The sequence below is a fragment of the Orcinus orca genome, chromosome 4 (assembly GCF_937001465.1).
Source record: "Orcinus orca chromosome 4, mOrcOrc1.1, whole genome shotgun sequence".
NCBI lineage: Eukaryota > Metazoa > Chordata > Mammalia > Artiodactyla > Delphinidae > Orcinus > Orcinus orca.
In genome coordinates this window covers 121132252-121149367 of record NC_064562.1, presented here as the reverse complement: position 1 = coordinate 121149367, position 17116 = coordinate 121132252, and the positions used below count along the sequence as shown (strand labels likewise).

The 17116-nt window shown below is 33.7% G+C and overlaps 1 protein-coding gene across 4 annotated transcripts in view; it reads right to left on the bottom strand.

The window, feature by feature from the left end:
* The window catches only part of GSTCD (glutathione S-transferase C-terminal domain containing), a 130690-nt gene that overhangs the window by 112112 nt on the left and 1462 nt on the right, over positions 1 to 17116 (bottom strand). For 3 of the 4 annotated variants that reach the window (XM_049709489.1, XM_049709490.1, XM_049709488.1), the window contains exons 2-4: positions 9520 to 9960; positions 8426 to 8893; positions 3128 to 3379 (exon numbers count right to left, since the gene is read on the bottom strand). In XM_049709489.1, the coding sequence (XP_049565446.1) occupies positions 3128 to 3379; positions 8426 to 8893; positions 9520 to 9939 (1140 nt within the window). In that variant the 5' untranslated portion in view covers positions 9940 to 9960. Of the gene's footprint in view, positions 1 to 3127; positions 3380 to 8425; positions 8894 to 9519; positions 9961 to 10742; positions 11362 to 17116 lie in introns of those variants that run through there. The other variant, XM_033427815.2, reaches the window with a different exon arrangement.

Sequence of the window (17116 nt, the reverse complement as noted above, 5' to 3'; positions counted from 1 at the left end):
TTAGTCTAGCCATATTGAACTTCCTGCTATTCCTCATTTCATCACACTTATTCCTAACTTAGAGTCTTCCATAAAATACAACTATATTGAGATATAATTTCTATGCCATAAAAATCTGTCCCTTTACAGCATACAATACAATGGTTTTTAAAATATTCACAGTTGTGTATCACCACTATCTAATTTGAGAACATTTTCATCACCTCAAAAAAGATGTCCCATACCCATTAGCAGACACTCTCCATTCTCTCCCCAAAGCTCCCTGCTCTAGGCAGCTACTAATCCACTTTCTGTCTCTGTAGATTTGCTCAGGGTCTTCTTACTAGCTGGATCCTCTTAGAACACTTCATCCAAATCTTCAAATGTTCATTCAGGTCATTTGCTCAATGTCTTCACCTAGTCAGATAAGCCTTCCTGACCACCTTATCTAAAAAATGATCCTGATCTCAATCATCTGCACCCCCCTCATCCCACATTATTTTTTTATAGCATTTATCAATACCTAATGTGCTATACATTTATTTGTGTTTTTTCTTTATTTACCTCCCCCACCAGAATGTAAGCTCCATGAAGGCAGTCCAATTTGTTCTTCATACATCCAACATTCAGAACAATGTCTGGTGTTTAGTAGACACATATACATTTTTTGACTGGATAAATAAATTTAAAACCTCTATAGAATAAGGGAGATTTTGGAGGCAAGATTGTGCGTAAGAAAACAGAAGGAAAAAAAGGCGAGATGTGAGCGTTCCTAAGAAAAACTTTCCTACTTTACACATCTGCTTAGGGCCAATTTCATGTGTCCTCATTGCAATTGGCAAAAAAGAAAAAGAAAAAAAGAAAAAACACAAAAAAAACCAACAAAAAAACTCTGACTATACAGAAACGAAACGTTACAGTATAAAAAAAAATGAATACATTCATAGAATATGTTAATTTGATATAATATTGTCTTTCAAATATGTGACAATAGAGAAACTTGTAAGTAGCAAAAACAATGCCCTATTAAAAAGGAAAATGTTACTATGGTGAACTTCTTTAATAAGGTTGGAAAAGTGAAAAAGAAAAAAAAAAGAAAATGTATTGTATCCAATATACACTATCAAGTTAGAATTACATGAAAATTGAAATAACATTTTAGATTTGAACATTCAGTTCTTATAAAATTGCAGATGTGATGTCCTAGTCAACTTTTATATAATCATAAAATTTAAAATCAGAAATGACTTGTACAGAGTCTCCTCTGTACGAGTACAGAGGAGTACACTCTCCTAATTTATAAAAGGAGAAATTGAGACCCTATGGTTAAGTGACTTACTGAAGGTAATAATGTTAGCTTGACTACAAAGCTGGGACTAGAACCCAAGTCACCTGGTCTCTAGTATAGCCTTCCCATGGACTGTTCCCAAGCCAATGACTGAGAGTCTCGGGCTCAGAGACTGAGTGGCAGACCATTTTTGAGAAATATGGAACTCTCTGACAGATGACTCAGGCTCAAGGATTCCCCACTAGCTTGACAAAACTTTCTTAGAACTGCACTGAAGTCTGACTCTTCTGACCCAACCTTCCTTCCTTTCCCATTTTCAAGCACAGGGATCAAAACTGCACCACGTTCTGAAGGCTCCCGCAGCTTCCTCTGGCTCCCTCCCCACTTTCCCTCACAGATGTTTCCCTCAGTATACCTCTTGCCCATCTAACCCCATCTTGGAATTTGCTTCTGGAGGATCTGAACTAACACATCCCCTGTAAATTAAAAATTCAGGATTCCTTTATATTTTTTATATTATTACAAAAGTGCTTATTTTTATAATTTTTTTATTGTCCATATGTATTTTATTTTTTAAATTGGGGTATAGTTGTTTTACAATGTTGTGTTAGTTTCTACTGTACAATTGTTTATTAACTTTTTTCTGAATTTAAATTCTAGTCACCTGTCTCTTTTTTATAAATATTTTAAAATGTATCAAATGCAAATATCTTTCCTGATGTCATTTTATTGCTGGAAAAGCACAGGTAGAAAAGTTTGAATTACCAATCTCTTTTTCAAGACTGCATATGTATGAATTAAAATAAAAGTACAGATTTTTGGTTTGTTGAAATTTTTAAAATTAGTATTTTAATACAAGAGTACTCTCCCGACAATTATTTTTTTTAAAACACTCAGGAGGTAAACGAGAGATCGCTGAGCAATATAACCATCTGATCAAGACACATCAAACTTTGGACCTGCTTTGATATCTTCTATAATCAACTGCACCATCTGTTTCATTGTTTCACCACTAGGCTAACAAAGCTTAGCTGAAGAGATAAGGGGTTGGTGTCACTACTAAAATCTGCTTTTCTAAATCAGCAAACTTTCTGTTAACTATAGAACTCAAATACTTCCTAACCCAAGTTAAAAAATATAATGATTTTCTTTCCAATACAACTCAGATGACTAGCTCAAATTACTTCATGATTTTCTATTCGAACAAATCTTCAAACAGTCTAAGTTAAAAGCAAAACATTTTCGCAGATTGTTTTGAATGATAGAGAAAAGAAAGCCTATTGGTGAAAACTTTTACACTTAGTACTATTAGAAACAAATTATGCTGCAGAGAGAAAAATAAATCATGTGCTCTTATTACATAAAAAGTCATAAAATCAAAGAATAAAGTAAAAACAGAATTCAAAGAATTCAAAAATCTTAAATTTAGACAAAACCTTGGAAAATATATTGAGATAATCATCTTCATATTTCTTTAATTCAAATCATCACCTCAAAATTAAGAAACTGAGAAACCAGTTCCTTGCAACAGAAAAACGTCAGGTTAAAACAATAAACTTGACCAGGTGTGATATGACTTTGGTGTCTCGAATATAAAAACAAAAAATTCTGAGAAAAATACTCTTAAAAATATACATTCTGACTTGTTTGGCTCCAAAGACACATAATATTAAAAATCTTCAATTTACTATATTTCACTTAAATCCAAAGACTAGCACAAATATTAATTGGTCAAGAGAGATATAAATAAAATTTATAAAATGTTAAAACAAAAATGTTATACAAGTTGGGGTAAAATGCTCAGCAACTTTATTACATGGAATCTTTCAAACAAAATTTTAATAAAAACAATTTAATTACCATTAACTTAGTCATGGTGGGTCTTGGTCCTCCTATAAATGAAGGATCATTTTGCTCCTCGACACATGGGACCTCATCTAAGCTTGGTTGCTGTTCATTCGAGGTGGTCTGTAATTCTGGTAAATTGAGAAATTGGATCCCACACTGAGAAGCTGTTGTTTTTACTCTTGGCACTTCCTGAATTCTCTGGTACCAGGCAGCCAGCAGTGGAAATTCTACCAGCTTTTCAGAAAGTTTCTTGCAGATAATTACCTAGGCAATTACAAAGAACAAAACACATTATTATACAATTTTTGTTTGTTATAAGAGCTGATTGAGGTAACTTTACATACCATAAAACTCACACATTTAAAGAATGAGTTTTAGTAAATTTATAGTTGCACAACCATAATCCAGTACCATTACGCTCAACGTCACACCAAAAAGTTCCCTTGTGACCATTTGCAATCAGTCTCTGCTCCACAGTCAGTTGCAGGCAATCAATGATCTGCTTTTCATGTGTATAACTCTGCCTTTTCTAAAATTTCATATATTTAAATGGAATCACAAAATGTGTCTTTTTCCACTTAGCAATATGATTTTGAGATTCATCCATGTAGTTGCATTTATCAGTAGTTTGTTTCTGTTTATTATGATGCAGCATTTAAAGTAAGCCTTTTATTTATTCAAATTAGAAGCATTTGAAACCATTACCCCTGATGTAAATTAATATGTTTATTTTCTCTTGGTCAGATGCTTTCTCTCCAGCACCACCACCAAACTTCAATTTCTTTAAAAATTAGAATGTTCTTGCTTCTTTGTGAGACACTGAATGTTGTTTCCATAGAAACAGTTATAATGTTACAAACAGATTATGACTTATGAACAGATAAAATGAAAAGGTCAAGTCACAGAAAATCTCGACAAATGTATCTAGCAATAATCAGTGCCAAAACAGGAGCCAGAAAGGACGAAAATTAATGAAAAATTTCACACATATAGTCTATTTTAACTGGACTTTAAGGTTAAATAAGAATAGATTATAAGAATAGGGTTTATGTGTAATTCTCTTTGTATACTACAAGCGCTTAAAACACTGCCTTGCAAAAAATACTGAGTGAATGAACAAATGATCAAGAAACCATTTATTGACCTCAAAGAATAATCCCCTAAATTAGTGTTTTTCAAACTGCTGCTTACAACCCATTAGGAGATTTAAAAATCAATTAAAAAAAATTTTTTTTGTTTTAAATGAAATTAAATAGAAAATATCAGAGTACATAGCATGTAGTAAGGTGGGTTATTTTCTGTTTATATATCTATATTCATATATATAATATAAAGATGTATATTTGTATTTGTATGCTCAGTCACCTTGTAAAATGCATTATTTACTGTGAAAAGTAAAAAAGTTTGAAAAATACTGTCTAAATGGTACTCTGGGAGCCAAAAAGTTTCTAATTCTCAACAAAATACTTAATTGCCTGGAAACAGATTATGTGCTATGGGAATTGAACTTTAAGCCATGATAAATTAATCAAATAAGAAATTTCTCATTTCCTCACCTTTCCTTTACTCCCCTTGGTAGTGATTTATTCTTACTTGTTAGACGCATATGACATCTTGCCCTCCTTTTGAAAATAAGTTGTGATTAAACAATAATTCATGTTTAAAAAATTTGAGGAGTTTTACTCTGCATGACAGGTCATCCCATTTAATCAATATGCCAGGCTGCTCTGCTAATACCCAGACAGCTCAGGAGGTACGGCACCACATTCATTAATTACACCTGAGAAGACATATTTAAGGATGAGGCTAATGTTAAATGTGTGAAATGAAAATTAAATTTGTTCCTAAGAAATGATTTTTAAAAGATGTTACCAGGCTGATAAGATCAAAACATTATAAATACCAGAGTTACTTAAGGACAAGAAAATAATTTATTCTCAAAATATTGGTAAAAAATTGCTATCAAGACCACAAACTGAAATCCTAGTGGCTTTGTATTTAATTATAGCAAGAGGCAGAAAAACTAGTATGAATAAAAAGAGAAGCAAGATATTACACCTATCCAAAAGATCTCCTCCTCTGCATTCCTTTCCAGTCACTTATTATATAAAATATTTTGTAATTCTTTTATGTCATTTCCTCAGTCATGTCTACCCTTTCGAAAACACATCATAATCAACAAATGTTTAGGTGAGCAGTGTAAGCAGTATAAAAAATAGTAAACAACCTGTCTAAATGGAAATATAATCCTAGTTCAGGGTCTTTTCTTATCGTCTAGAACTGGTGAGTTAAAACTGAAAATTCTTAAGGACCTAAGGAATAGGACAGGGGATGGAAAATATAAATTAACTATGGAATCCATAATTTTTGCAATATGCCAGCCAGTAGTGAGATTCCCATTTTATTCTCAATTTTATGCCAATGGGAACAGTGAAAGAGGTAATTAACATAGGTATTTTTGCTCAAAAATCAATTTCTACAATGATTTTACTTTAGTAATAAATGCGTCATACTTTTAAAAAACTAAATTCAAAGCATTAGAAGTTAAAATGTATCAAGTTAAATCATAAATGTTCAAGTTACAAAAATATTTCATAAAATGTCAACTTCTCTGTCTTCCAGGAGTAGAATAATCTTTTAAATAGTTCTATCAAAGTGTACCTGTTTAGTAGCAGTAACTTAAAAATAACTATAAAATGTTCTGGCATCAGAGAGAAGCAAGATTTTGCCTTAGTATGGTTATTCATTGTTATTTCTCCCATCTGCTTCCTATTCTGTGTACTAGAAGGTTCTAACAAATAACGGGAGGGGGGAATCATAAGATGCATTTTAATTTATTCTTTTTTAATCCATTCCTGAAACTTTCCAGAGGAGAGGATTTTATCAGGCACCTTCCAGGAAGAAGTGTTGGGCTATCAGTGGTTAACTTTGCACACTAACATCCTATGAAGAGGAAGAGAAGCTTGGAGCAGAGGTTTAGATGTAACACCTCAGCCTCTCTCCCTACTGTTGTTGTGCATATTTGGCTTTATTCTGTTTAGCAAAACTGGGTATTTTCCCTAACTCTTCTAATTTTGACCTCTGGTATACCAAACCTTGAATTAGCAAAATTGACTGCTCTTTCATATTCTTGATCTTATTCCTGTGGCTAAATACTTTGGCCCTAGATTCAACTCCATGTTTCTGATCCAAACCTAGTAACTTGAACTTCATTCCTGATCATGAACTTGATCTTAATTCTGATCATTTGGACCACTACTCCATCACCTCAATGTGTGTTAATACAAGTGTAAAGGCTCAGCTTCATAGCCACCGTCTGAACTAAAATGGCTGCTTCATAACCCAAGATGACTTACAGGAGGAAAATAAATACAACAGAAATAACATCAAAGCTTTGGCAAAGAAAGATTAACTCCTGAAAGAAAATGTGATGATCTAGGAAAAATACAAACAAACAAAGGAAAATATTTAGAGAATTCGTTTACATAATGTCAAAACAGAAGAATTTAATCATAGAATAAATGTAATAACAAAGTTTTCCGCTATTTTAAACTGAGATGAAAACAGAGTTCCTTAGTTGTATCAATATTAGGTAGATTTACTCAGCAGTGGTCAGGCTGATGTCCCACCTGATTAAAGGGGGAAAAAAATCCTCTCAATTAGGAACACCTCCACCTCAATTGATCCTCATCAGGTAAACAGTATTTAAATTAAGCTAAAATTAAATGCAATTTAGCTGAAGATAGATGTCTGGATAATGATCTAAAAATAACCTTTATGCAGGTGAATCCAATTTTTATGTTTTGTTGCCTTTGAAAGCAAATAATCAAGTCTTCTCTATCACCTTGTTTGATTTTCTTTGTAGCACTTACCATTATTTAAATATGTATTATTTATTTGTCTACGTGTTCATTTCTATCTTCCCTATTCTTCTATTTCTATTAGAATATTAACTCCATAAGGGCTGGGACCATTTCTGTCTCGTTCATCACTGTATTCCTAGTGCATACAACAGGGCATGACATATACAGTAGGCTTTCAATAAATTTCTCAAATGAATGAACTAATGGTAGTGCCGCTTTGATTCGATTTTTATGAAATTAGGAACAAATAGTTATCCAAGGAGACCAAGAAGCCATGAATACCAACAGTATTTCCTAATATGCACCAAATGACTGCTCTAATGATTGAAGTCGGTAATAACAGCAGAGGTGGGGGACTGGGGGGAGTCAGGGACAAGAGAATTTAGAAATCGTTCGACTACGAAAAAGAAAAAAATCTGTTTTTCTCCCCACCCAGCACCATGGACAATATGAATACACATGACGTTTACAATACTAATCAACATCTAAACGATTCCTAGATCTCTTGTTCTCACATCCTTTGATTCTGAAGTTATTTTGATTTCTAATCTTGTTTCATTTACATTTTAAAGAAAAATGTTCTTTAAGAAAATGCCAATTGATTAATGCCACCTAACTTATTAGTGAAGCCTGGTCCCCAAATATATAGATTTTCATTAGAAATCTCTTCTCATCTGTCAGTAGAGATGCCTGAAGTGTTGGTGATATACAATCAAAATGAAATCTAATATCTGATTCCTTAGTAAGGGAAACGGTGAAATGCTTCAAAGTGAGAAAAATGCAGTTCTGGAAAACCAACTGGAAAGCTGCAGAGAGCTCTAGCTTCCCATGTTCACTCTGATACTACTTTTACCTTGTCCTTTTTCCCTCCACAGACAGAAAAAAAATACATACATACACACACTTATATATGTATGTATATAAATATGTATATATATGTACACACACATATATGTACACAGACATATACATATATGTGTACCTGAAAAAGGAAACTTTCCTTATATAATCTCCCACAGCACTGAATAGTACTGCTAGCTATGTAACATAACAGAGACAAGGGTAAAATATTTCTGATTTAAAAATATTTAACATAATGAAATTAGCATTTGAAGAAACTACATAATTATAAAATATAGCTGACAAGAGTCTTTAGTATTTTAATACTGGAACCTCTAGTATTAGAAGGTGATCACCACAGCATTTTAAAATTAATAATCATAAAGAATGCTAATGTTTTTAGCAACTCAAAACTAAAAGTCATAATAATTACTAACATGTATTGAAGGCACTATTATCATCTCTATTTTACATATAAGAAAACGGAGACAGATATTAATAACTTGCCCAGAAGCATAATGGTATTAAGAAATGAAATAGGGACTCAAATCTGGGCAGTTTATAGACTGAAACATACAGCAATGTATCTACTCCTGATAAACCTTACCAAAAAATGATGGATACAGGGCAAGAGCACAATATCTGCCAAAGTGAAGTACAGGCCTTCTACAAACACATGGTCCAGAGGCGGAAGGTCAGAAGCTTTCGCTTTTCTGACGTGAGCAGGCTCCCTGTTGGCAGGAGCTGGTTCCTCATGTACTGTGAGCTTTGAAAATGCCACTCTCAGTTCCAGGCTCGCCGATGAAGAGTCCACCTCTTCAGATGTTTCCTGTCTATGGACCTTGCTCTTCGTTTCTTCCTTAGAAAGGGAAGGCCTAACCCCAGCAGCCTTCTGCTGCTTCAGCTTCTGCCGCCGGAGTTTGTCATCATTATGTACCCTAACGGGCTCACTAAGCTTCTTCTCAAGCTCTAGTATTTCAGCAGGGATAGCTGGGGGCTGGTCAGAAGATTCTTTGAGAAAATTCTCAATAGCTAAAGGGATGGTAAGTTCGCATAGCCTGGTCCACTGACTAACCTGCAAAACAAAACAAGAAATGAAAGGATTCTTTACTTTCAACATAGCTTGAAGAAAAATAACTTTCTATTGGGAAATAAGACTGGTTTAGAGAATTTAAGTCTTGAGCTAAACCATCTCTGGGCTAGGCTTTTACGCTCTATCAAGAGACATTACAGTGCTTCAGAAGTGATAACATTAAACAATGGAGGTTCAGCATTCCTGTATCTGGAATATATGCTATTCTCCTGTGTCCACTTACCGAATAAATCCTCACTTCCCAAAGCCTTTAAAGTACACTCCCCCTAAAAAAGCTTCCGAAACACTGCTACTTTGAGCTCCTGTTCATATGTAAAATCCCCTTTAAAAATCCTCAACGTAATTAAAAGGTAAAGAAAAAAAAAAGAGAAATCATTCCCTAAAAATAATGTCTCTAAACCTCATAAATTAAATCTTAAATTCTTATCTTCCAATACTGCGTTGAAATATCGGTATATGTGAAGGGCTATTTTAACTCTTTCATTGGTTACTGTAGTTTCTTTTAAGTAAATTAAATTTTATTTTCCAACAGAAAGTTCAAATAAATATTCAAGTGAATGTGTTGTCACTTATGGCTTTAAATAACAGAAAAGAGACATTATACTTACTTCAGCACAGGCTTTCAAGCAAGTCTTCTTAAAACCCAGAAGTTCCAAAATTTCCTTCTTTGAGGGGTCTGCTTCATATGATTTCTGGATTATGTGTCTCAGAACAACAGCAAGTCCTGCTCTACAGAAATTGTCTGGTCTTTCTACTACTGCAGGTAAACAGCAACTCTGGACTATTGGTGGAAGCTCTTGCCTTGAAATAATCTGTATTTCAACATCCTCAGACAGTACACTTTTAAGTAGTGAAATGCCTGTGCTTTCTCCAGTGAGGACTAAGCAAACTTTAAAGATTTTGCAGTCACAGTATGATAACAAAAATAAAGTTATAGATGTATGAAGAGGAAAGATGCACCCTTCTTTTTGGTGAGAAAAGTCCAAGTATAGATATTCTTCTGTAAGACTTTTCTTAATGCCTTTCATTTTCTTCTTTCATTGGGTTACCTGAAGCATAAATTGAAGTGGTTAATAGGTCTTAGAATATAGCAATTGCGAAGCTAAAATAAAAGATGAACATTTTAAAAACATTTTCTAGAAATCAGCAGGGATTTGTGATAGATATGATTCTACAAGAATTGGTTCTTGGAATGAATAAATGGCTTCCAAAAGAAAGATTCCTACCCTGACCAATTAACTAGTCTTAAGGGTGATTTTATATCCAGCTCCTTTAAAAAGAGCATACCTCAGGTGCTTGGCAATAGAACTCTCCCAGTCAAGTATTGATACTTTGGGGTCTCACCACAGGTGAGAACAAAAGATGAATAGAATGGGACATAAGAAATAACCAAGAATACCTAGAGTTGTCTGGGGATAATAGCTCTGAGAAGCTTGATGAATACTGCTTGTTTTATGCCCCTAAAATATAATAATTGAGAGGGGGATATATTCATTCTCTCACAAGAAATGGATTCTCCCAAGGTGGATTTTGATATGTGATGAGCTATTGTATGCTGAATCACAATAGAAAAAAATATTTGAAATTCTCCATAACTTAGATGTTGATAACTGAGATATCTCAAAGTTAACGTGTCCAAAATCAAGTTTCTTATTCTCTCCCTACGCCCAAAACCTGTTCCTCATGAATCTTCCCCATTTCAGTTAATGGAACACCATCCTTCAGCTCTTCAGGCCAAAAACCTGGACAATCATTTTAAATTACTCTTTTCTTTCACACCCCCATAACTAATCCATTAAAAATTTATTTTGGCACTACATTCAATATATACCTAGAATCTGATTATTTCATTCCATCTTCATTGCTTCCACTGTGATCCAAGCCACCATCACCTTTCTTCTTAATTATAGCAATTGCTTCCTAACCCTGCTTTCCATCCTCTAGTCTATTCTCAACATACTAGCAAAAATGATACTGTTAAAAATGAAATAAAATCACGTCACTTCTCTGCTCAAGTGCTCTAATGTCTTCCCATCCTACTCAGAGAAAAGGCAAAGCTCCTGCAATGGTCTACAAAGATCTCCTTGATCTAATTCTCTTTGTCTCTTTGTCCATCTCATCAGCTCTCATCTTCGCTCACTGCTTCAGCAAAAGTGGCTTGCTGTTCCTCTAAATCACTAGGTACATTCCCACCCCAGTGCCTTGGCACTTGATATTTCTAGTGCCTAGAACACATCCATACCTCCTTTAAGTACCTACTCAAATATCAACTTTTTGAGATGTTCCCTGGCTACTGTATTTAACTTGCAAACCCCAACTCCCACTTTTCCTGAAAAAACATTTCCATCCCCTTCTATGCTTTTCTTCACAGCATTTATTACTACTGTAACATACTACGCTATCTATTTTGGTCTTAGCCCAATAGAATGTTCCATGAGAGTACAAATTTTATTTTATTCACTGCTATGCTAAAACAGGACCTGCTATATGTATATGTGTGTGTGTGTGTGTGTGTGTGTGTGTGTGTGTGTATATATATATATATATACACACACACACATATATATGTATATATGTGTATATGTATATATATGTGTGTGTGTGTGTGTATATATATATATATATATAGTCAAGAAATATTGAGTGAATGCATGAACGAATAGACATGTTGGTTATTTTAAAGATGCAAACGTACACAATCTTGTGGTCAAATTATTGATGGGTGTTTTCAAGTCACAATCCTTAAGACTTTTGTCAATTATGACTTTTTGTTTGATTTCTACATTTCCTGGGTCTAAAATTCCCCATGTTCTAATACATAAATCAAAATTCCAAAACTGACACTAGATGGCACTCTTTAAAAGCATTCACCATGTAACAGGAAAATGGTATATTGGAGAAAAAATTATTTTAAATTATTTAAAAATTATATTAAAAGCCTTTAAAAAGTACACATGCAACTCTTTCTTTTAAGTGTATTTGAAATATTAGTGCACCTGAATTTTAGGGTGCTAAAATTTACTAAATTTCCTTTATATTCTAAATTCCTTAGATTTTTTTTTTATTCAAAAGCAAAATAGTTAAGTACTCTTTAATCATCTTGGTCCTCAACTTTTTTATTAAAGGGCTAATAATCCATTATAACAAAGGGATATTGTTAGTAAAGTACTGTTGTGGAAAACTTCTTGATGATGCAAGTGATCGCCAGTGTTTTATACTTCTTTTGTTAAAACATAACAGATCTGCACCATGGTTTGTTACTTATTTAAAAGATTATCTAAGGGTAACTTATTTCATGTAATTTAAAAGCAACAACACTTTAACCCATGGAAACCATTTTCTCCCTGAGCTAACTTAATTACCTTTTGGATTATTTTTTCCTCCACCTAGAGCTGATTTTAAAACAAAATATTAAAGGGCATTTGTTAAAGCTCACAGGCAAAAGAAACCAACATTTTGTAGAAAATCGATAGTCTCTTTGGAGAGTTTATCCCTATATATCTATTGCTGATTAATTTACCAATCCTCTTAACTCCCTTTGTTGACAGTGAGATGCTATAAAGATCCCTAAATGTTTCCCCAATAAGCAGATTTGACAGAAAACATAATCGATTTCCTCATTTGCCCAGCAGTCTAGGAAATAGTAATTAGAGACTAGTCCTGCTAACACTTAAAAAACACACACACACAAAAAAAACTAAAAACAACATCATACTATTTTACAGCTTTTGATTTAGGATATGCAGAAACATTTTTTTAAAAATTAGAGTACATGTATATTTGCCACTTCCCAAGGCACATAAGAACCTTGAGAATTAACTTTTACACATTCTAGAAACTTTTTTTGCTGTGAGCACTTAATAAATGCTAAATGTCAACAAAATAGAATAGCAATAATCTGCCCTTGGAGATATCTAAAAATTAATGAGATGCCTAAGAGAAAATGCAACGTACTGCTGATTCTTTTTAAAGATTTTTTTTTTTGATGTGGACCATTTTTAAAGTCTTTATTGGATTTGTTACAATATTGCTTCTGTTTTAAGTTTTGGTTTTTTGGCCGCAAGGCATGTGGAATCTTAGCTCCCCGACCAGGGATCGAACCGGCACTCCCTGCATTGGAAGGTGAAGTCTTAACCACTGGCCCGACAGGGAAGTCCCAGTACTGTTGATTCTTAACATAATTTATTTCTTTAAATATAGATGTTTTTTTTTTTCTTCCCCTTGAAGATTAAAAATGTTACTTAATGATCTTAGAGTTAAAAAAAAAATTACTCTCCCTGGGCAATTTCTCCACATTAAATACTACTGTAATTTCAAAAATAAATATTAAGTATTAGCAAACCTGTACAAATTTGATATCTCGTTTTGGCTTGTACTATGTCTTTAATTTTTCAAGAAAGTAGAACACAGTTTTTGCTTAAAGTCTGCAAATACCCTCAAAAGAAACCTTTTTTTTTCTTCTTCTTCTCCATTTCTACCTAGAGAATTCCTTATTTTATTACTTTTATGTCATGAGCTTTAAAAAAGGTAGGTGCTGTAGAATCATCCCCTGGGTCTCCAACACACAGAGCTGGGGGCATAGCTCTTGTTAGTCCAGACTACATTCCTGCCAAGCACAGAAGTGCTGTATGTCATTTGCTTTCTCAGCTTTGACAGGTGCCACACTGCAACTGTTCCTGTGATGGACTGAGAAAGCAGCAGACAACACCACAAATGTGAGATACTGAACAGAGCTGATGGAGTGTGCATCTCCTCCCTGGAAAGGCCAGCCTGCTTGGGAATGTTGCAGAGGGAATAAAAACAGGTAAAAAGAAAATACTTAAGCCTTGGTTTCATTATTTGGGAATCTTTAAAGATATTTTTAAACAAACGAAGTAGTCACAGGTTTAATTAGGAATTTAATCTTTTTTTTTCATTCTCATTCCAATTAATATATCTTGGTGTTGATAAAATGAAACATTTCACACATGAAAGGGGAAATGAGTTTAATAGGTGTTTTCTTATCTAAAACCATTTTACTACTTTACTCCTTGCATATGCATATATAGAGAGAAAGAAAAAAATACCATAAATAAGTATGAAAATAAGCATACTTCTCTGGAAACTGGAAAAATAGTTTAAAACTTTTGTGCTCAAAATTCAAGTCTGGATCTATGGCAACTAAATATTACATAATAGATAAATAAGTTGTATATTATATATAAAGACCAAAAAGTGTACAACTGCAACTAAATATTAACCAGTTGATTTTTTTAAAATAAGAAATTATCACTGGGCCTGGGATTTGATAGGAGCTTAATAAATGTTAAATGAACAAAGAATACAACTCTAAATAATATTATGTACATTTTATTGTCCACCAGCTATGTGCTAGCACACAGAACTTTTGTGCACTACTTCAATCCTAATAATCTTTAAAAGTACATTTTACTCCCACTACATAGATAAGAACTGTACTTCAATCCAAAAGCATTATTTGAATCTATAAAAGGATCTTATTGGAAAACATTAAGGAATAGGTATTTTTCTAACATAAATAGCATTACTTTATAAACTTCATAAATTGAAGCATATTGCAATTTTATTACAGCAACAATTTCACCAGAGTGAAAACCATCAGAAATTATGTTATTCTAAGCAACTGTCCTTGATAAAAACCTCCATGCTAAAGGCAGTTATTTGACAATTCTCAGCACTGGATTAAGTTTTTTGATAGTTCCTTCCTAATTCCCTTTATTGGATCTTCCTCAGACCTCTTAGTGACGTGTAGCTCAGTACTTTACCCTATTCTCAACTTACACTCACCCCTTTGATTACTGGCTTTCAAAATTTGATCATGCCACTCAATAAGAAATAAACCTTATAATGAAAGTCATTATACACTGAATAATACTGAAACAAAAGAGTCACCAAGAAATATCCTACCACATGAGATGTAACTGACAGTTCACCCTGCTTTTTCTTTCTTCTTCTTCTCCTCCAGGGTTGTGTCATTGTTTTAATGTTGGTTAGTACTCACTAAAGTGATTCCATGACCTATGGGCCACAACTTACAACGGCACTACTCGAGGTGATTTACAGTGTCATAGGGTTAAATATCATCTAAGACTCCTATACATGTATCCTACTTGACATCTTCACTTGGACATTTTTCTAAACCTGTTCCTCTTTCCTCAAGTAGTCCCCATTCTTGATAAAACAGCAATACCATTTACTTAGATGCTTGGGCCCATAATTCTGCAGTCTCACTCAACTTCTTTTTTTCTCTCTCTTACCCTATTTCTACCTTTGAAATACATGCTAAATCTAACTTCTTAGCACCCCTACCAATAACTTTAATCTAAGTCATCACTAGCTCTTACAAAGACTACTGCAAAAGCTCATTAACTATTTTCCTCCACTCAATACAACTGTCCATTCTGCAACTATAGTCAGGGTGATCCTTTAAAAACATAAATCAGTCCATGTCCTCTCTTCACAACCATCCAATGGCTCCCCAGAACATTTAAAATAAAATCCAAATTTCCTATCATGGTCTCTAGGGCCTGATGTGACCCTAGCTGTGTTTCTTTTTTGACCTGATCTTCTACCCATCTTCCCTCTTGTTCACTTCCCTCCAGCCAGTTCTCCTTGCTGTTCTGGGAAGATGCCAGCAATGTCCCCACGCTTGAGAATTTTGGTACTTGCTATTCCCTCTGCCTAGAATGTTCTTCTCCAAGATATTCACATGGCTTGCTCCTTCATTTCACTGAGTTCTCTGAATATTAACTCAGAGCAGTCTATCCTGAGAAAAAGGACTCCCATCACTTCCTAGCCCCTTATTCTGCTTTCTTTTTCTTTACATCACTTTTTTTTTTCAGCTGTTATTCTAGACGTTTATTGGAATTATTAGGTCAATTATTTGAGAAACCCATACACTCATTCAACAAATATTTACTGAGTTTGCTACTATGTGTGAGGAATACAGCACTTATTACCTCACATATCTCCAGTGCTGAAGAGTACTCAAATTTTAGTTCAAGGAATGTTTAGTTCAAGCCTTAAATTATGCTTTATACTTCCAAACTTCTCAGGGAAAATAAGGGATCTGTGTTGAATTGAAAAGATTTTCTCCAACCAAATATTCAAAAAATCTGTTTGTTACTGAGGCTGAAAGCTGGGGAGTCACAAAATGTTGGAATATAAATGTGACACCCTAAGTCCACTTGAATATTAACTGCTTATATTGTACAGAGTAAATAGTTCAAAGCAGTTTACAAATACGAAAAAATCACAAACTCCTATTTTTCTTAAAGATTCAAATTAAAATTTGAACCCATTAAAATTCCCCACTACAATCAAATGTTCAACATTATGAATATTAGAACTTAGCTTGTGTTTTATACATAACAATAACAGTATTTGGTTGCAAATCTCACTACTTTCTTTCAATAATATAGATAAACAAAGAAAAGCCTGCCTCTACAGAGTTAGATAGCAGCTTATTACCTTAGATAGTAAAGTTTAAAAAAGGAAAGAAAAAACTGAGCCATTTCAGTGCTCACTACATTATGTAATGTGAGGACACATATCATTAAGTCCTAGAGGACAAAATCCTATGATTAAAATTAGCTGCTTATCTGGGCAAGAAGTGAAAAAAAAAAAAAAAACAGTTTAAAAAAGCGTACTGTAACCTTAGCCATAAGGGAAGTGTGTCCTCTCTGGAGAATCAGGGAATCATCTGTTGCCATAGAATCATAATGCTTGCAGCTAAGCCTGACCTCAAAATTAATAGGGATCCACAGCATGAAATGCTAACATGTTAGAAACATCGGCAAGCCTGAAATAAAATTACTGAATACCCACAGCTACCAATACCCGTGCTTATTATGAACTAAATGGTTTAAATCCTTGCTTTCCAAGTACTAATCATAACAGAATTCAGTAGGCTACTTTAAAAACTTGAAGATAAAAACAACATATGCTAAGGAACTGTGTATACTACAGATATTTTAGTTGACTGGCCTCAAAATTTGTTAAGTTTCAAAAAAAAATTTGTTAAGTTTCAAGGTCTGTTAAATTGCTGCTGTTACCCACTTGCATACTCAGTCTTTATTCTTATTTCAAATCACGGGTGATATAAAAGCTACAAAGTAAACACAGGTTAAAACAAAACTAAAAACAAACCCCCCAAGACCCTTATGGGCCTTCTACTACAGAAGTTAA